The 21374-nt window shown below is 46.4% G+C and overlaps 1 protein-coding gene across 3 annotated transcripts in view; it reads right to left on the bottom strand.

Moving 5' to 3' along the window:
- RAPGEF1 (Rap guanine nucleotide exchange factor 1) overlaps window positions 1–21374 on the bottom strand; it is a 185754-nt gene that overhangs the window by 118758 nt on the left and 45622 nt on the right. For 2 of the 3 annotated variants that reach the window (XM_085900066.1, XM_085900074.1), the window contains exon 1: window positions 16707–16960. The exons of the other annotated variant lie outside the window; for it this stretch is intronic. In XM_085900066.1, the coding sequence (XP_085756192.1) occupies window positions 16707–16734 (28 nt within the window). In that variant the 5' untranslated portion in view covers window positions 16735–16960. Of the gene's footprint in view, window positions 1–16706; window positions 16961–21374 lie in introns of those variants that run through there. 3 annotated transcript variants of the gene reach the window in all.

The following is a 21374-nucleotide window of genomic DNA, read 5'->3' as shown; positions in this document are numbered from 1 at the left end:
GAACCAGGCCTGTGCTTCTGTCTAGACATGCAAGTACAAGTACCAGAAGGTTATTTTCAAACAAAGCAGCCGTTATGCTATTAAAGTCAAATGAGATATCAAAAATAATCCTCACATTGAATTGGGTTGGGATGCATTTGGAACAACGATGCATTTTGCATCAATCCAGACAGCAGCTTGATGTTAATCGCAGTTCCAGCTGGAACAACCTCTTTTTTCATCATTTATTTTCTCAAAAGGAAACCACCGGTACACATTGACAATCATATACTTGCATGGTCTTCCCTGCTGTAAATGGTTGGAGGTGGCTCGTCTAAGGGCTTTGGTGGATGAGTTTAGGAAAGTGACAAAAAAAACTTTGTGAGATTTGTTGGAGGGTTGGAGATTCGTTGAAGAAGATTATTCGTGTTTGGGGGTTGGTCTATGGCAGGTGCGGACGTTAGCGGGAGAGTGGTAAATCCAGGTGGTGTAGGTGCGAGTGTGGAGTGTGCTGATGACTTTGGGATGCAGAGGGAGTATGACGGATGCGGAGGTCAGTCTCGGTGCATTGTGTATGAGTGACAATGTTGGTAACGGTGGGGTTGCGGTTCATATGGTCGGTGGTGGGGTTTCTGTTGATGCGGTCGGTGGTGAGGATGCTGCGGGTGCTGATGGAGGCACTACAAGTGTGCATGAGGGTTGTGATGCAGATGATTTGGGTGATGGCGTGGGTGCGGCGGATGCACACCTTTGTGGGAATTGGATGGAGATGGGAGGGAGGGAAGCCAGGGAGATAGTTTTTCTCCGAATGAGGCTACTGGGTCATGGAGTTTCCATTATGTGGCAGGGATTTAAAAGATAGGAATTTCTTTCAGAGGAGCATGGATGAGGGTGATAGACTATTGCATGACGTTTTGTCAGGTTGTGGTGGAGAGACATTGGTTGTACTGCATATGGGTGCTAAGAATGGGGGAAGAATATATAGAGAGGACTTGGAAACTAGGTACCAATTATTGGGTTATGAATTAAGGAAAAGGGGTTTCACTGTAATTTTTTTCAGGATTCTCCCGATAATGGGTGACGGTGGGGAATTCACAATTAAAGTGATAGATATGAACCTGTGGTTGGAGAAATGGTGTGGGCAGCAAGGATTTGGGTTCTTGAAACAATGGGAGTCTTTTAGGGGGCAAAAGGAGTGTTTCCACAATGATGGCAATCGACTAAACAGAAATGGCACAGCAGAGTTTGCAATAGGAATTGAAGAGGGAATTGAGGCTTTTTTTAAGCTGAAGGAGGGTAGAGATGTTATAGATGGAGGAACTGCTGCCGATAGCATGGTTGATGGTCACGGGCAACAAAGTGTGGTTGCAGGAGTGGAAAAGATAAGGATCGTTTTACACCAACACTAATATATTAAATAATAAGATGGAAGAGCATGAGGCTAAAGTAGATAGTGAGGAGTACGATAGAGTTGCAGTAATCAAACGGAAGACCATATACTACATTAGAGTCATGACCAATGAGAAATCTGAAAAAATCCCAAAATTCAAAAAATAAAGAAATAAATAACTTTCCAAATTAAAAATATATATATTTCATGGAAAACCTAACGAGAAACCTGAGTATACGCTGATAATTTGGTGTCAATCAGCCCAAGACTCTAAGAGTAGTTACAGGACAAACAGACAGACACCGCTCTTCACTTGCTGCGATTTTTACCCTGAAGAGTGCAGCACGAAAAGCTTCGGTCACTATGTTGTGTTTGTTTGTATATATATATATATATATATATATATATATATATATATATATATATATATATATATATATATATATATATATATATATATATATATATATATATATATGGTGTTCCAAAAGTCACCCAGGGATTTAGAAATTAAATAACATTTCTGTTTTTTAATAATTTGTTTTTCTTTTCTTTTCAGAATGTAGATTAACATTTGGAAATTACCCATGGAAAAATTAACAACTGAACAAAGAACCAAAATCGTGGAGTTGTATTTTAAATTTCATCGATCAATTATTCTCACCCAAAGAGCATACTACCGACATTTCAATGCCAGAAAACCACCTTCAGATTTCATGATTCGTCGGTTGATTCAACGTTTTCAGCAATGTGGGTCAGTAAGTGACTTGCCACGATCTGGAAGACCATGTTCAGTCCGTTCGCAGATTAATCGTGAACGTGTACTGGACAGTGTTCAAAAAGAAACAGGAACATCGATCCGCAGACGTTCTGACCAGTTGGCGATGTCTCGGATATCACTGTATCGCAGACCAAGAAACGATTTGCACCTATACCCATACAAAGTGCAATTGGTGAAAAAGTTGAAACCGACTGATCATCAACAACACATAAATTACTCAGTCCAAATTCAGAAGTTGGTCAATGAAGAAAACGAATTTGTTCACAAACTGATTTTGAGCGATGAAGCTCATTTCCATTTGAACGGTTTTGTGAATAAGCAGAACTGTAGGTTCTGGGGATTAAAGACGGTAGAATCACAGTAGAATCACAGTAGAGACAGTAGAGTCACATCTGAACATCAGTCATGTTTCTGCACATGAACTCATCAACAACTGACTTGGCTTTCATAAAGTTTCTGCAAGATGGGTTCCAAAACAACTCACTCAAAAGCACAAGCGCAACCGTGTGACAATCTGCCAAAGCCTTTTGAACTGATTTAGTCATGAAGGGAATGCTTTTTTGAGAGGCAGTGCCACTGGAGAAGAGACGTGGATCCACCATTACGAGCTGGAGAGTAAACGCCAGAGTATGGAGTGGAAACATCGGACATCACCAGTCAAGAAGAATAGAAGTTCAAAAGTTAACCATCGGCCAGAAAAGTGATGTTCACACTTTTCTGGGACTCGCAAGGCCCAATTTTGGAACACCATCAACGGTAAGCACAACGGAAAGCAGTGTCCGTTATTGTGACATCAGCTAGTCGATAGAAACACCGAGGGCTACAGTCAAAAGGTGTTGCATTGTTGCATGACAATGCCCGTCCACACACTGCCACCCATACTGTGGATACCCTCCAGAAATTGAACTTTGAGGTGTTGGAGCATCCTCCATACAGTCCTGAACTGGCACCTTCGGACTTTCACCTATTTGGTCCACCTAAAGACGCTTTAAGAGGTCGCCACTTTGCCAGTGACCAACAAGTGAAGGAAGTGGTGCATGTGTGTCGTCACTCAGCCAAAAACATTTTTTTCTGAGGGCATACAGAAACTTGTGAACCGATGGACTGAATGTTAAAAAAAGAGGGGGACTACATGGAAAAATGATGCTCAATTGTAGTTATATTATTTAAATAAAAATATATTGTGGATACTTTTTGACACCCTCATATTTAAACTTTAAAAAAGCTTTTGATAAGGTACCACATAGGAGGTTGTTAGCCAAGGTGAGGGCTTATGGATTGGCTGGTCAGATAGCTAACTGGATTGCAAACTGGCTTCATGATTGGAAGAAAAGAGTGGCTGTGAGTGAGAGGATGTCTTGCTGGGAGGATGCAAGTAGTGGGGTACCTCAATGATCAGTACGAGGACCATTAGTATTCATTATTTACATCAACAATTTGGGTAGTGGGGTGAAGAGTTTTCCAAATTTGCAGATGACACAAAGCTTGGAGGTAATGTGGACAGGGGTGGTGATCAGATTCAGGAAAGTATTGATACTTGCATATATTGGTAGATGCAGTTTAACATAAAACAAATGTAAGGTGCTGGGGTTTGGAGGGGGATCATTTATAGATCAAAAGAGGTGGTGTTAACACTGCACATGAATTTAGTGAGGCCTCGCCTGGAATGTTGTGTCCAGTTTTGGTCACAAGGTCTGAGGAAGGACGTTGCTGCCATAGAGAGGGTACAGCACACAGCAACTCGATTGATCTCGGGCCTATCTAGACTAAGCTATGAGGAGCGGCTGAAAGACACAGGACTTTATACATGAGAAAGGAGACAACCGTGAGGGGATATAATAGAGATGTTTAAGATAATGAAGGGTCCAAACAAAATGAGTGCAGAAGAGCTTTTTTCAGTCGGATGGACACTGACAGGACAAGGAGTCACAGTTTAAGAGTAAAGAAGAGAGTTAGGATGGTAGTAAGGCAGGGGTCTTTCACTCAGTGAATGCTGAATGTATGGAATGGTCTCCCTGCAAGGATAGTAACAGTAGAGTCAGTGGATAGTTTTTAAATCGAGTTGGATGGGTTTGTGGATGTAGTGTGGATGGGGGGAATACTAAGTTGTTGGCATGATTATACAGGCTTGATGGGCCTAATGGCCTCCTCCTGCATTAGAGTTCCTTGCATTTCCTTGTAACAGATTGCCCGAACTTTCAAGATACAGTGCTGCTACCAGCACGTATGCACCAATGGGATTTGTGTTAATCTGCCCGAGGTACTACAATCCTTCGCTTCGATGTGGCGTGTGAGAGGTGCTTTCTCTGGTGGTGTGTTACACTTTGTCTGCATAAATTGTGGGTTGGCATAGTTCACGCTCGGTCTCGTATTTAATGTTCCCTCCAATTGTTGGGTTTTCATTATCATTTTTGAGCACCCAATGGGATGTAAATGCGCTACTTCCATGGGCGAAGTCTTGAGGTCTATGCAGGCCTTTGTGTGATGCGTTAAGCCTTTCCCGGGGGTACGTCCATCGCGGACAATGTTGAAGGGTGGACGCATTGCTGTTCTAATTATTGTTAATTAATTACCAGAACACAAGATGGATTAAAGAACGAGCACAGACGACTGAACATCCAACGTGATGGCGACGTTTCATTAACGCTATGATGTTCTAGCACTGACATCAGCATTGCGCAAACTGCGACTCAATAAAAGGTTTTCCAGGCAATATTTTATCGTTTTGGATGAATTTGTGGAAGTAAGTCTGGTCAATGGAGTCATTGAAGGGAACGTTCGAGCCAACACGGACTTGCTAATAGAGTACAAGGTATTAGTCGGAGCAACATGAAAATGGGAAAGTGTATTTTTCTCGAAAACAGGTAAAGATATTCGAATGAAACAAAGCACAGTTCACACATTAGTTCTTCCCGCTACTGGGTGCAAAGTTTCATGATTCTGACAGGACTTTTTTTTTCACTGCTATGTGACTCAAGATGGCAGAGGACAGCATGATGTACTTTTGTTGTCAGTGCTGTGAAACGTGAAGTGCTGGAGATGAGAGTGGGATGACTGACGAGATGAGATGACTGGAGAAGAGATGATTGGAGATGAGAGTTGGGATGACTGACTGGAGATGAGATGACTGGAGAATAGATGACTGACTGACGAGATGAGAGTTGGCAGGAATGACTGGAGATGAGAGTTGGCAGGAATGACTGGAGATGAGAGTTGGCAGGAATGACTGCAGATGAGAGCTGGCAGGAATGACTGCAGATGAGAGCTGGCAGGAATGACTGCAGATGAGAGTTGGCAGGAATGACTGCAGATTATATTCCTGGATATGAGAGTTGGGATGACTGACTGACAAGATGAGAATTGGGAGGAATGACTGGAGATGAGACAACTGCAGATGAGAGTCGGAATGACTGACTGGAGATGAGATCACTGGAGAAGAGATGACTGACTGACGAGATGAGAGTTGGCAGGAATGACTGGAGATGAGAGTTACCAGGAATGATTGGAGATAAGAGTTGGCAGGAATGACTGCAGATGAGAGTTGGCAGGAATGACTGGAGATGAGACAACTGCAGATGAGAGTCGGAATGACTGACTGGAGATGAGATGACTGGAGAAGAGATGACTGGAGAAGAGATGACTGGAGAAGAGATGACTGGAGATGAGAGTTGGGATGACTTACTGGAGAAGAGATGACTGGAGATGAGAGTTGGGATGACTTACTGGAGATGAGATGACTGGAGAATAGATGACTGACGTCATGACTGACGAGATGAGAGTTGGCAGGAATGACTGGAGATGAGAGTTGGCAGGAATGACTGGAGATGAGAGTTGGCAGGAAAGACTGCAGATGAGAGTTGGCAGGAATGACTGCAGATGAGAGTTGGCAGGAATGACTAGAGATGAGAGTTGGCAGGAATGACTGCAGATGAGAGTTGGCAGGAATGACTAGAGATGAGAGTTGGCAGGAATGACTAGAGATGAGAGTTGGCAGGAATGACTGGAGATGATATTCCTGGATATGAGAGTTGGGATGACTGACTGACAAGATGAGAGTTGGGAGGAATGACTGGAGATGAGACAACTGCAGATGAAAGTCTGAATGACTGACTGAAGATGAGAAGACTGGACCAATGTTATGCAGTTATGGAGATGAGAGTTGGGATGACTGGCTGGAGATGAGATGACTGGACCGATGTTATGCAGTTATGGAGATGAGAGTTGGGATGACTGGCTGGAGATGAGACGACTGAAGATGAGAGTCGAGTGCATCATTACGATTCTGAGAGTAAGAGACGGTCAATGGTGAACAGCCACAAAGGATCACCAGCCCTAACTTGGCTCCGTCAGATTTTCATCTCTTCCCCAAACCTAACGAATATCTACATGGAGAACATTTTTCCTTTGACGACGATGTCAAGACCACTGTGAAGCGCTGGTTAAGTCGACAGGATGCACGATTCCATCATGACGATATCACAAAACTGCATGAATGTTGGTAGAAACTTGTGGACCACAGTGGTGATTACTTTGAGAAATAAGTATGCACTACGGAAGAATAAAGATTGATGTTAGTATCTGTCTGTTTAATTTGAACATCTTTACCTGCTTTGGAGAAGAATAGGAGACGTTACTTTTCAACACACCCTCGTAAGTTTAAGATTGTATTTGTTGCAACACTCCAATGCCAGTTAGTCTTGCTACCATCTTTGGTTCACCCATCAATATGCAGTCATTGACATTCTCAAGCAATTCTTCCCAACTCGTCATAAAAAAATTATACTCGCATTACTTATCGAGCAAGAATATATACCCCAAAGGTTATCTCCAAACGATCAACACACTGTTACATATCCTGCTCAGGGACAAACCCCCTCAGATCTACATATCAAAAGCCTCTGCAGCAGCTTCGTAGGTTGAGATATCAAAGCTCAATATCAATCAAAGTCTCAGCTCACACCATTACGAACATCATTCAAAATATTTTTTAAATTATCTTCGCAGTTATGGGGAAATCCTAGAATATGAAAGTTTCCAGGAAAATGAGGACGTAGCAAAAAAATTAACCAACAGCAAAAAAATGTGCAGCGTTGGATAATCTGAACAGGCTGACGGACGCTTGCGGATCCACATCCGTTTTGATTACGTTTTTATTATCCTGTTGGTGACAAATATGGCATTGCAGCAAATGAGACGTCAAACTGATCACGACTTTGGCAGAAGAAGCTGAGAAGTGTGCCACCAATGCCATTTGTTTCGAAAGACACAGCCGAATCCACTCATGTGCTTATTGTATTATATTTATATTAAAAAGTATCACCTTGTGTTTGAAAAACCAGGTGTTTACTTTCTGTGAAAAGGTCAAAAGAATAATAGAAATGGACAGTGTCTCTCGCTTATTGGCTTCAACGCATCTGTTTGGTGTTATGTTTTAGAAGTAAAGTAGAGTTGGGCTGGCAGGATGGCCTAGAGGTACGCACACTCACCTCAAAACTGTCTATCATGAGTTTGAATCCCGACCCTGCTATAAACTGCCATCTCAGTGTTTCACAGCAGGGAGATCCAACAATGTGTGTGCCATCCCTCGGATGGGCATTAAACTGGGCATCTCATCTACAAGCATTCGTTGGTGGACGTTAAAGATCCCACAGTGTCCTTCGCAAAGAGTAGGCGAGCTATCACCGGAACAAATTACAAATTCCCACCCAAACCTACAGGGGGCATTGCATCAGCGGCACAGCCGCACCCTCAGACAATGATGCTACCCTGCAGCCTTGCGCTGCAGACGGAAGAAGAATACGTTGGTGGGTGTTAAAGATCCCACTGTGTCCTTCGCGAAGAGTGGGCGAGCTATCACCAGCACCATGGTCAAATTCCAAATTCCTGCCCTGACTTCCCGATTTGGAGTGGCGACCCGACCAGGATTGTAGACTAGTAACTGCTTCAGCAGCACCGATGATCTGCATGGGGGATGGATGACGGATGATAATTTGAAACTGGTTAGTACTTGGTTGAGAGGATGGGTGTTGGCTGCTGAGGTTGTGACAGGGTAGCTAATTTTCACCATGCTCGCCTCTGAGGTATCTGGTCATCAATTAGTTATCCTCTGGAGCTGACTCCGACAAAGGTCAAGTCAGGTATGGCAGCATGCGCCGGAGCAGCACGTCACTGCATCCACTTTCTGCCGGTACTCCAGGGGCCTCCGTCTGGCCATCCCCCAGGCAGATGTCTAGCCCATCCCCATCTCCTTGAGATGCTGATCAACCTGCTGCAACCACGAGGCACGTGATTGGCACATTGGCCTCCTCCACTCACGAGGCTCCCCCGCTAAGAGAATCTGGTGAGCAGGATTAGCGTCAGGAAAATGAGCCACATGTCTACACAGCCGCAGCTGACGCTCACGGACTATGCAGGTAGCAAATCTCATTTGAGTTTCTCTCAGCAACCACTCCTTGGACACAAAGTCCATCCAGCAATAGCCAAGGATTCTCTGAAGAGACCTGGAAACAAAGAAATTGAGTCTCCATCTCAGATCCCTGGTCAGAGTCCAAGTCTCACATCCGTAGGGCAAGATTGGAAGCACCAAGGATCTGAAGACTCAGACTTTTGTCCTCCTGCAAAGGTACCGGCAGTGCCACACCCCATGATCCAGTGAATCCATGACTCCCCAGGCCCGACCCAAACGTCCATTGACCTCTGGCTCACACCCAGCAGAGACATGAATATCACTGCCAAGGAAAGTTTATCACACCGTGACGTCAACATCCTCACCACAAACAGGTACAGACAAGATAGCAACACCTAAGATGTCATTGAAAGTCTGGATCTTAATTTTGACCCAGGAAACCCGTAATCCCAGGGGTTCCGAGTCCTCGTTCAGCACCTCGAGGGCCCCCAAAAGGATATCCAAGGTCTCCGTGAAGATAACTGCATCATGTACGAAATCAAGGTCAGAGATCTTGACATTCTCAAGTGATGCACCGCAGCTTGATCGATCCGACATTCTCCCCAGAATCCAGTCCACACAAGCGCTGCAAAGTGTGGGGGCCAACAAACACCCTTGATGAACTCCAGCAACAACTGGAAATAAGTCAGAGATGTTATCACCACATCTCACAGCACTCTCAGTACCAGAGTATAGTTCAGACATCAGATTGATCAGTTTTGGTGGCACCCCACGAATCCTCCAGAGGGCATCATGATTCACCGAATCAAACGCTTTGCAGAGATCAGCATAGGCTGCAAGCAGCCCCTGCTGAAACTCTTGTCTGCGTTCGGTAAGGACCCGAAGGGCAAGGACACGGTCAATCGTTGACCTCTTTTTTTGTAAAGCCTTACTGCTCTGGGAGCTGGTGGCGAAGCCTATCAATTATTATCCAAGCAAAGACCTTGCCCGGCACTGAGAGCAGCGTCAACCCTCGGTAGTTGTTGCAGTCTTGGCGATCACCCTTCCCTTTCCAGAGAGGGACAACAAAGTCCCTCTTCCAGTCAGTTGGGATAATGCCTGTGTTCCAGGCAGAGCACAGAACTGCATGCAACAACATGACTATGTCATTTCCACCAGCCTTGACAAGTTCAGCAGGGATGCCACAGATCCCAGGAGCTTTACCCCCATTTCAACTGGTTAACCGCAGCCTGTGTTTCCACAAGCAATGGTGGATCACAGTTGATTGGAGGGTCAGCAATAGGGATAGTAACACCCCTGACGTCCAACTCAACAGCTGGTGGATCAGCCTGGTACAGCCAATCAAAGTAACCGGCCCAGCAGGCCTTCACTTCGGACTCCTCTGTCAAGAGCCCACAACCCTCCGCTCTAACTGCAGTACACCGAGGGACGGGCTTGGAGGAACGCAATGCGCGAATTCCCCTGTAAGCAGGGTGAGAATCACTTGACCACAGGTGATGCTCGACCCCCTCACAGATTCCTCACACATAGGCCTCCTTGTCCACCCTCAGCACACGTATAGTTTTACGCTACAACTCCCTGAACAGCTCAGCTCTGCCATTAAGCCTGACCCTGTGACTCTGGTCAAAGGTATCCAGTTTCCCTTGAGAGACAAAATTCTTCTTCGCCCGATGTGAGTTCCAAGTCATCCACCAGCAACATGAAGGATGGTGGTCTTGAAAGCACTTCACAACTCTTCAGGATTTCCCCAAAGCACCCAGACCACCCAAATCCCCACTCAGCCAGTTTGCAAACTCCTCAGCTACCTTCTCATCCTTGAGCTTGCCAACATCCACGCCAGGGTGAGATGGTACCATTCTCCCAGATTTAAGCTGAAACTTCAGAGTTGCCACCACAAGCCTGTGGTCGATATTGAGGAACTCCGGTAGACCCTGAAGTTCTGGGTCATCCTCCAGTGACCAGCAACGAGCACATGGTCAATCTGCTTCGCCAAACCACCAGCGTTGGAATATCAAGTGCAGCGATGAGCCTGTAGGTGCTGAAACCTAAGTTCATGACTTCTTGCAAAGTCAAGAAACTTAGTACTATTCTGGTTCAAAGTTCCAGGCCCATGGGGACAAACACACGTCTCATAACCATCCCGATCAGTTCCAGTCGATGCAGTGAAATCCCCCAAGACTAGAAGGGTATCTCGCCTGGGGAACTGATCAACCACAGACTGAAGCCTGGAATAGAATGCATCCTTCACGTGAGATCACTCGCCTCAGTCGGAGCATATACAGAGACCAGGGAAACGACACTCAAGGAGTCATGAATCATCCATCTTATAATACGCTCATTGACCGGTGGTATCTCAATTATCATTGAAGTCAGCTTATTGGACACAGATACAGCAACTCCTTGGGTATGGAAACCATTAGAGCGACCAGACCAACCAGCAAGTGTCACCACCCGCCATGATATCGCCACTATCCAATCTCCGAACCTCAGAGTGCTGCAATACCGATGCTCAAACGCTTGAGCTCAAATGACAACCGAAACAGGTGATCATCCTCTCTGAGGGAAAAGACATTCCAGGCACCCACCCGAAGGGACTGCCTCAGGTTAACCAAGGAGACCGCCGTCTGGTGGACGACACCTCAGCACCACTTCACCACCACAATCTGACCCAGGAAGAATCTGACCCAGGAAGAATCTGACCCTGTGCTTTTCCTCCGATCATCAAAGAGTGGGGGTCCCGAAGGTTTTGCCCAATCCCATCATCTGGTGAGCTGTCCTGCGGAGGGCAGCTGCACAGGAGGTACTCCTACAGAGTGGGTTTTCAAGTTTCTTTGCGTTTTTCTTGTGTTTTGCGGAATGAAGGGTTTTACGGTGGCCAAAGTGAAAATCCTGCCACCAACCTCCTAATAAAAAGTTACAGTTACCCAACTGCAGGAGGACGTCCGCAGACACAGTTGGGCACGAGATATGGATGGCCGTTGGCTCACATGGAGCTCCTCCACCCTTCGACAGGTTTTGTTTTTAATTCTGCTGAGTGTCCATATCATACACCCTCCTCACCAGGAAACCTGGTGGGGGAGACAGTTTAGTCGCCAACAACCTGACCATGAAACAGGTTAGTACAGGTCTACATGGTACCTGTAGCGAGTCTAATCTGGCCTGACCTGACAAATCCACCGAAACAACAAAAAGAAGCCATTCTGTGCAGACGCAGTGGTTGCGGGCATCTCAGCGCACACTGGCCTTAGAATGCGGAAATAAAGAATGAGGGTGGGATTCAGATTGGGGAAATGAACTGCAGACGTCACCAAACAAAGTATGGATGCAGATGTGCCAGCCACAGATGTTGTTCAACACATCATACCTCTTGATGAACAATAAACCAGTGACTAAGTTCCCTGTCTACAGATTAAAGGCATTTTGATGTTATAGAAGGCGGAGCGGGGTTACAGTGCAGATAAGCACCAAACGGCCCAAGAGACGTTTCAGTACAAGGGACACAAGATTTGAGCGGCAGTAATGATGACTTCAAAAGTGCTAATGGGAGAAGGCAAACGGCTAACAGTATGTGGCATGGGTGGAACATGGACGGCATGCAACCGAATACAGATTGCACTGCTTCCTCCTGCAAATCCGTGCATAGCAATTAAGGCAGCAACACAAATGAACGTGCAAACACAATGTGTAATTGGACCGTTTCAGTTAACGAGTTGTTTGGCAGGATGGCCTAAACTCCTGGAAGTACGCACACTCGCTTCCAAGCCGTCTCGGCTGTGTTCGAATGTTGACACGGCTATAAACTGCCATCCCGGTGTTTCACAGGCAGGGTGATCCATCAAGGAGTGTGCTGTCCCTCGGATGGATGTCAAACGAGGCACCTTGTCTGCCGGCATGAGTTGGTGGACATTAAAGACCCCACGTTGTCCTTCACGAAGAGTAAGCGAGCTATCTCCAGCACCATGAACAAATTCCAAATTCCTGCTCTGACCTTCAGAGGGTATTTCATCAGTGGCCTAGCCATGCCCTCAGCCAAATATGCAACCCTGTAGACTTGTGCTGCATACAAAAGAAGTTGTTGAAGAGTTGTGCCATAGAAAGCGATGCCATCCGTTTTTAATCCGAGGAGAGAAGCGTCCCACCACAGCATGACACGACACCAAGAAAGTGACCGTGATCTATTTCTAGTCACTCTTGGGACATTCCGTGGTCGAAGACATCACCTTCATATAACACGCTGTATTTTTACCTCTACCGCCGAAGATGGACCCTTGTTTGTCTGTCTCTCCGTCTGCGAGCAGGACACCTCAAAAAGTTATCCACGAAACTGAATGTACGAGTTGGGTCGGTGACGAGAACAAGCCGATTCGATTTTGGTTCATGTCTGATCCAGATCAGACCTATCAGTAAACTGTTCAGTCTGACGGAGGTATGCACTCCACCGAGTGCCTTTGTAGTTACATCATGGAGCACAAGTTGGAAGAATTTTTGTGCAACGAGTTTGAATCTGCACTCGAATAGCCATATTGTGTGGGTTAGCACCGCAGATGGTAGCGAGGAGCCAGCTGTTTGCATGCCACAGATGCCTCTACATCCCCAGATTCATTCTCGCCTCTTGCGTCATTACACGGAGATGGACTGAGAGCAACATATTTGGAAGAAAAAAAAAAGCACAGCAGCAGGAAAGGAAAGAAAAGTTCGATCGTTACCGTACACGTGCACAACCGCACAAATAGTAACTTCAATGCAGAGTGAAGGGGTTAGCCTATTGTCGAGTCGACAGCATACCACTGATACTGCACGATGTAACGTGTGGGATACCAGGAAGCACAATTTGTCTCCGAACAAGTCATTTTGACTAATCAAGGAAGGATGAATCAGATGGGTGGGAAACAACCTCAACCAAACCGGATACACCAATCATGAGGTCACCCCATCTCCAAAACCCCCAATAGTGGAAGTATGTAAACAGCTGGTTGATGCCTTCAGACATCCGCGTTCATCATTGAGTTGCTTATCAACAAGACAAACAGATATGAAATGCAGAACTTGTCTCCAAAGGTCTACCTTGTGACACCCCGCAGCATGAAGGGGGACTTGCAAATGACTCGTTTACATAACCCAGCGCATCACTGATGACATCACTGATGTTCCTATTTGGCATTCCTATCTGAGCAGAGGGCTGCCAGGATGGCCGAGAGGTACGCACACCAGCCTCAAACCTGTCTAGCTTGGGTTCGAATCCTGACACACATATAAACTGTCGTCCTGGTCTTTCGTAGGCAGGACGATTCATCGATGCGTGTGCCGTCCCTCGGATGGACGTTCAACTGGTGTCCCCCGTCTGCTGGAATTAGTCAGTGGATGTTTAATATCCCACGTTGTCCTTCATGAAGAGGAGGTGAGCTATTGCCGGCACCATGAAGAAATTTCTTGTTCCAGTCATGGCTTCTGCTGGGAAGGTAATGGCAAACCGCCCAGTACAACCTTCGCGAAAAACCTGTTTCGGCCGCATCGACGCTCTGTAACGAACTGACGGAGAATGCACATCAGAATCAGAATCTCGGCATAAAGCTCATGATGTATGGAGCTCAGGTTCAAATCCCATGTTCTCTGCTGATTTATCCATCGTCTCATGCCATCCTTACACGATTCAGGTAACACTGCACCGATGCCATCTATCATCATATGTCGGAGCTCCTCCATGAGCCGAAGGTGACAGTATCAAACACACATCAGACTGGACGAAGCACTCAATGAAAGCAAGAGAAGCAGATGTCAGCGGAAATCCACATATTACATACATGAGTGAAAGAAAGGTGGGGGGGGGTGATGGCTGCGGGGGGGTGATGGCTGCAGGGGGGTAAAGGGGTAACGGGAGGGGGACATACGCAACAAAGGGTGAGGAAAGCAGCTTTTGGGGCGTAAAGGAGGAGACGGCCCCTGGAAAGGATAGACTTGAGGCTAAAGGGGACTTGCATCGTCCATCAATAGTGTTCTCTCATCATAAAGGCCCCAGAGTGAAATAACAGCTGCACAAGATATTACATAATCCTATTTGGCCGCTGTACAGAGTGGTCCACATGTCCTGTTACCCTCACAAGATGAAATAACATTCATTTGTCGGTTTTGTCCACGAGGTTCATTTGTGTTGAGAAGAAGAAGAAGAAGAAGAAGAAGAAGAAGAAGAAGAAGAAGAAGAAGAAGAAGAAGAAGAAGAAGAAGAAGAAGAAGAAGAAGAAGAAGAAGAAGAAGAAGAAGAAGAAGAAGAAGAAGAAGAAGAAGAAGAAGAAGAAGAAGAAGAAGAAGAAGAAGAAGAAGAAGAAGAAGAAGAAGAAGAAGAAGAAGAAGAAGAAGAAGAAGAAGAAGAAGAAGAAGAAGAAGAAGAAGAAGAAGAAGAAGAAGAAGAAGAAGAAGAAGAAGAAGAAGAAGAAGAAGAAGAAGAAGAAGAAGAAGAAGAAGAAGAAGAAGAAGAAGAAGAAGAAGAAGAAGAAGAAGAAGAAGAAGAAGAAGAAGAAGAAGAAGAAGAAGAAGAAGAAGAAGAAGAAGAAGAAGAAGAAGAAGAAGAAGAAGAAGAAGAAGAAGAAGAAGAAGAAGAAGAAGAAGAAGAAGAAGAAGAAGAATGATAGATCTCAATGGAATGCTATACGAGGAGGTAACAAGACATGTAGACCATGCCGTTGGATCGGGCTCCTCGGTCGGAGGTGGCACGCGGAGACGACAGGACACCACAGCGCCAGGACACCACAGCGCCAGGACACCACAGTATCAGTACACCACAGCGTCAGGACACCACAGCGTCAGGACACCACAGCGTCAGGACACCACAGCGTCAGGACACCACAGCGTCAGGACACCACAGCGTCAGGACACCACAGCGTCAGGACACCACAGCATCAGGACACCACAGCATCAGGACACCACAGCATCAGTACACCACACAGTACACCACAGTGTCAGGACACCACAGCGTCAGGACACCACAGCGTCAGGACACCGCAGTATCAGTACACCACACAGTACATCACAGCGTCAGTACACCACACAGTACACCACAGCATCAGGACACCACAGTGTCAGTACACCACACAGTACACCACAGCATCAGGACACCACAGTGTCAGTACACCACACAGTACACCACAGCATCAGGACACCACAGTGTCAGTACACCACAGCGTCAGGACACCACAGCGTCAGGACACCACACAGTACACCACAGTGTCAGGACACCAGTGTCAGTACACCACAGCGTCAGGACACCACACAGTACACCACAGCGTCAGGACACCACAGCGTCAGGACACCACACAGTACACCACAGCGTCAGGACACCACAGCGTCAGGACACCACACAGTACACCACAGTGTCAGGACACCACAGCGTCAGGACACCACAGCGTCAGGACACCACAGCGTCAGGACACCACACAGTACACCACAGTGTCAGGACACCAGTGTCAGTACACCACAGCGTCAGGACACCACACAGTACACCACAGTGTCAGGACACCAGTGTCAGTACACCACAGCGTCAGGACACCACACAGTACACCACAGCGTCAGGACACCACACAGTACACCACAGTGTCAGGACACCAGTGTCAGTACACCACAGCGTCAGGACACCACACAGTACACCACAGCGTCAGGACACCACACAGTACACCACAGTGTCAGGACACCACAGCGTCAGGACACCATAGCGTCAGGACACCACACAGTACACCACAGTGTCAGTACACCACAGCGTCAGCACACCACACCCTACCGAAGCTACATTCAATAACGTTCCCACACCAACACCAATCGCCTTTTACCGACACGGTTCGTCCTTAAACGGAAACAACCAACGAAGGAAAAGCAACATGTCGCGAAGTGGACTCGGGAGCCGCGGGCACCGCTTCGTGCCGGCGTTTCGGGACAGAAGGAATGTTTCGCTTCCCTGAAGAATGCCGGGCGGCGAGAGAGAGGGGGAGACGAGCCAACAGGCTGTATCGGCACGTACGAACGGCGTCCCGATGCGGAGCACGTTCTGTGTGTCTCACTCCCTCACACACCATCAGCATCACCATGGCGCTGAAATCTCAGTCACTCAGCATCGTGGTCATCCATCCATCCCTCCCTCCCTCCCCAGACCGCTCGGTCCTCACCGCTCTGCTTGTCCAGCTTCCCCGACATCTCTCCCTTTTCGGTGTCTGAGTCCGTCTGCTCTGCACGTTTCACTCAGATAGACGGGCGACGGATTCTCAGTGCGGCCATCGCTCCCTCCTTCATCGCATCTCTCATCCCTCCGTCCATTAATCCATCTACCGACGCCCCTCTCCCTCCCCCATGCCTATATCGAGGCACGTTCCCTTCCACTGTTTTCCACAACGATTGTTTCCCATCCCCCCCCCTCCCTCCTCTTTCGGCCTATCTGCTCTAAAAGTCTCCAATGACGCCCCTTCGCCGCCACCTCCTCCTCCTCTCCCAGGGTCTCACCTCTCTGTCATCCTCAGCCCGTATCCCCAACCTCCCCCCCCCCAAACCACCTCCACGCCTCTCCCTGCACTTCCTGCCTCTGTGTCAGTCCCTCCGAGTCCCACCCAGACATGCACGGCCTGGAGTGAGAATTTCTCTTCCGACCTCGGCGCCTCCTTCGCCGCCTGGCACACTGCACGACGCACACACACGGGGGTCGGGGGACAAGACAAGACCGAATCCCTCGGTGTCGCCCGTCCTGCCTTCGACGGTCCTGATCGAGCAGGGACACGTCGCAGTTGCAGATTTAATCAACTTTTAAAAAAAGACAAATAAACCCTTAAAAACCGGACTCGTCTCCAGCCGAACAAGCCTCCTGGCTAAGACCGGCATCATGGAGGGAGAACACATGCTCGTGGGAAGGTTAACGGTCATCGACGATGTGCTGAACAGCCGGAGGGATGTAACCATAGAGATGACGTCATCTCCATCATTTGAACACGTCATCCGGCTGTCCGAGTTTGTGTGCTGGTCCCATGGTACGGGTGGAATACCACGGATCACCCCCACGTGTCACACCGGGGTACGCACGTCACGTGCGAACACCCAACGACACAAAACCAGCAACCACTGAGTACCAGTTTAATTCCCGGTTAGTTGGTTCAATTTGAAATATTTTTTTCCTTCTTTTTTTCTTTCTTTTTGTTGTGAAGAGGTGATATTATTGGTGGCTGTCTATTTATTACGTACGCAAACTTAGCGGAACTTTCGTACTATCCACGTACTTTGTAAGTACCATGTACTCGCGAGTCCGTCGAACTCCCCCACTACATGCATACGTAATAAATAGATGGAACATTTTTGGGGCCGTCTGCCGATTAGGTTATGCGTGGAACAAACACAGTAGGTAGCTCAGAGGTAGTGTACGCCACACTCTCTACCTTTTTGGTATCTAATCTGGGTTTCACTTGCGATGTTGTCATAAACCGTAATCCTGGCGCTTCTCGAGAGCATTAATCCGGTTGTCCTGGGTGCTAGCATTCGCTGGTGCATGTTCAAGAGACACGTAACGATGGCCAAGCAACCTGGATCAAGGAGAAGGCCATTCGGTCCATCAAGCCTGTGCTACATCGGCACTCCGTTAATTTAATGGAACAGTTTATCAGGTTAAATCCACTGGGGGGGAGGGGGGAACGGGTGTGGAGGGTGGAGTGGGGATGACGACAACAGGGCTAACACAGACTTCACCAGGTGGGTGTTTTATGGATATAAATAATATGACATAACTGTATTGCCATTATTATTAAAATTATGTAATGTTTTTAAATACTAGTACGTGCCCGTAAAAAAATAAAAATAAAAAAAATTAAAAAAAAGAATAAATAAATATTCCAACCGCGAGCAAGAAACAACAACCACACAGGCCGTTTCTTCGCTCTCGCGTGCCCGTACATGTATGGCCCGGAAGTTTGCATATCACAGTTACGATTATTCGCAATGTAAGTTTTAATGGCCAATTATTCAATTAGTGCCAACGTATTTTACCTTTTCGCAATGTCGTGGCAAGGAAAAACAAAAAGAGAAGAGAAGAGAGAAAAAAATTTACTTCCTGGTTCGCAGCACACCAGCACTCTGATGTTACCGAAATTTATGCACCGTCTAATATGAAAACGATCATAACTTGGGGCATTGTGTTTTTCTATAAATGCGCATAAGAAATCGAGAAATTATTAGAATACACGAAGTCATCACTCTCCAGAAGCCCGTACGTTGTAACCCATAATGGGGAGCGCGGCTGAGCTTCCCTTCCCCATCGGCCACGCCCATGCAATAACGTGTCTTGTCATTGGTTTGGTAAATAAATGGCCATAACTTGGGAACCACTTGTCCGATTAATATCAAACCTTGAAAAGGCACATCCTCAGGTCCCCAGCAATATACCTAGCAAGTTTCAATTAGATCGGACCAGAGGTTGTCGAGAAACAGCGGTCACTCACACACACACACACACACACACACACACACACACACACACACACACACACACACACACACACACACACACACACACACACACACACACACACACACAGATTGCTGGAATTATAGATAGATATATGATAAATGCTTATGATTGCCATTCATGTTCTATTCCTAACTATCCATATCTAAAATAAATTCAAGCTATTGACATCTTTGGAATTTTTTTTGGAGAAGACGGAGAGGAGTGAACACGGTTAATGTAGAATGAGGAACGAACAAACAGTCAGCACATTCACCTGTTAACAATTCCCTGTCACAGACGTCACAATCATGGCACAGGTAAACAATCACCCATCCATACCTGAGATACCTACCTTTCCAACCCATAACCATGCACCCCTTCATCACCAGTTCTTCTAGGTTAACTACCTGTGAGCTACTCTGTTTGTTCCACGCATGGATGAAACTTAAATTTAACCCTACCTCCTGTTTTCTGCTGCCACTACCTTTCCAGGGAGACTCCTCCATGCACTTACAAACCTGATGACACAAAGTATAACCAGGAATCAAATCAAGAGACCGTTGTGTACGGGTACGTGAAGCAGTGATACAAAATGTAAATGGTAGTACAATGTGGAGAGGTGGAACCCGAGATATGTGCAGATGGTCACATGGTACATACGAATCGATTGTCCCGTGGGTGGAGCCGAAGTTGTACGGTGGTTCCCGGTGGGATGGAGCCTTTAAGTGTTTCGGTTTGGTGTCTATGGTCCTGCTTTATGAACAATCATTTTAACATTATTCCATTACTTATTATTATTCCATCAATTATTTCATTTTCCCAAATTTTCAATGATTTGATTTTCAGCTATTTATTTAATTTTTCGATTTTCAATGAGTTCCCCCCCCCATTTTTTGGTTATTTAATTTTCAATTATTTATTTTTCAATTATTGATTTGTTTCTTCGATTTTCAATTTTTTCCCCCCAATTTTCAATAAGTTGATTTTTTCCAATTACCGTATTGGTTTTTTTCCAAATTTAAAATGTTTAATTGTTCAATCAATAGATTGTTCAATTATTACATTATTTGATTTTTTAATTATTTATTTTTTCATTTTTCTGTTTCTTTCAATTTCCAATCATTTAATTTTTCAGATTTCAAATATTTTGTTTTTCTGGGGGTTTTTTTTCATTATTTGTTTTTCCTATCATTTAATTTTTGAATTACGGTTCCCAGAAGGAGGCATTAAGTGTTTAATTAGTCTTGGTGTTCATAATGCCCCACTTTATGGAAAAAAATACGTTTGTTTTCATGATGAAAAATTTCAAGTGCTACCAATTGGTGAAACAGTACTGGGAAACATCAGGGATCTTTGATCGCAGCCCTCTAGTTCAGGGGTTCTTAACCGGGGGTATCCATACGCCTTGGAGGTATGGGAACTAAATGCTGGGGGTATGAGACTCGATCTCTGAATATTTGTATATATTTGATTTATTAACTTATAGTTGGTTAGAATGTTAGATTATAACTAGCACTGTTCAATATTTTAAAACCACACATTATGATCTCCCCTTCATTTTCATGAACGAAATAAGCAGAAACAAATAATGATCTTTCTAAAACTAAATGATATTTGGCAACCCTGACACGAACGTCTTTTGACTCTTCGCCGTGGTTTGTCCCCATGACCTTCCACCATCCTCCACCGGCACCATTGCACACGTGCGTGTCAGCACGTACGTGGGCGGAGTTCACAAGGACCTGACGTCTCTCTCGCCCAATCCGGGGGATGTGAGCGAGGTTGTCGATGGTCGACCAATCGGCGCAGCCCACGCAGCACCATATTCCTCTTCTTGTTTGAGGGGTGGTCGGTCGTGACGGCCGTCACGTACCCCCCCCCATCCCACCCGGTCCAATCAGCGACCTTTGCGTCATTTTGCGGCCAATGGGCGACGAGCGGATCAGAGCCGGGGTGGTTCTTTGCAAGAAGGCAGAGCCGCGACACGCGGTCCGCCCAATGAGAGCAGGCCACGCATGAGCGGAACGTGCCCGAGAAGGAGGAAAGGAAAGAAAGAAGAACAAATAACTGCGCCCTGTCTGCTCGAGCACATGGTCTGATCCCATCTCACTGGTGCTGGTCTGGTTCTCGGAACGCATCTCTCGACGCAAGTCTGGTCTGCTCGACGCTGGTCTGGCCTCATCTCGTTGCTGGTGCTGGTCTGCGTCTTGCTGCCCTGGTCCGTCTTCTGGCGACCGGATCTCCGGGAAGTTGTGGACGTCCAGCCGCGCGCTCGCGGCCAGGTAGCCAGCCACGTTCTTGTTCCTCAGCTCGACTTCCTTCCGAACTGAAGGAATAATAAAGACCTTTGAGG

This window comes from Eptatretus burgeri, chromosome 1, assembly GCF_056783735.1.
Source record: "Eptatretus burgeri isolate ZD-2024b chromosome 1, Ebu_testis_v1, whole genome shotgun sequence".
Classification (NCBI taxonomy): domain Eukaryota; kingdom Metazoa; phylum Chordata; class Myxini; order Myxiniformes; family Myxinidae; genus Eptatretus; species Eptatretus burgeri.
Note: the sequence above shows the minus strand (reverse complement) of the source record. Positions and strands in the feature narration are given on the sequence as shown.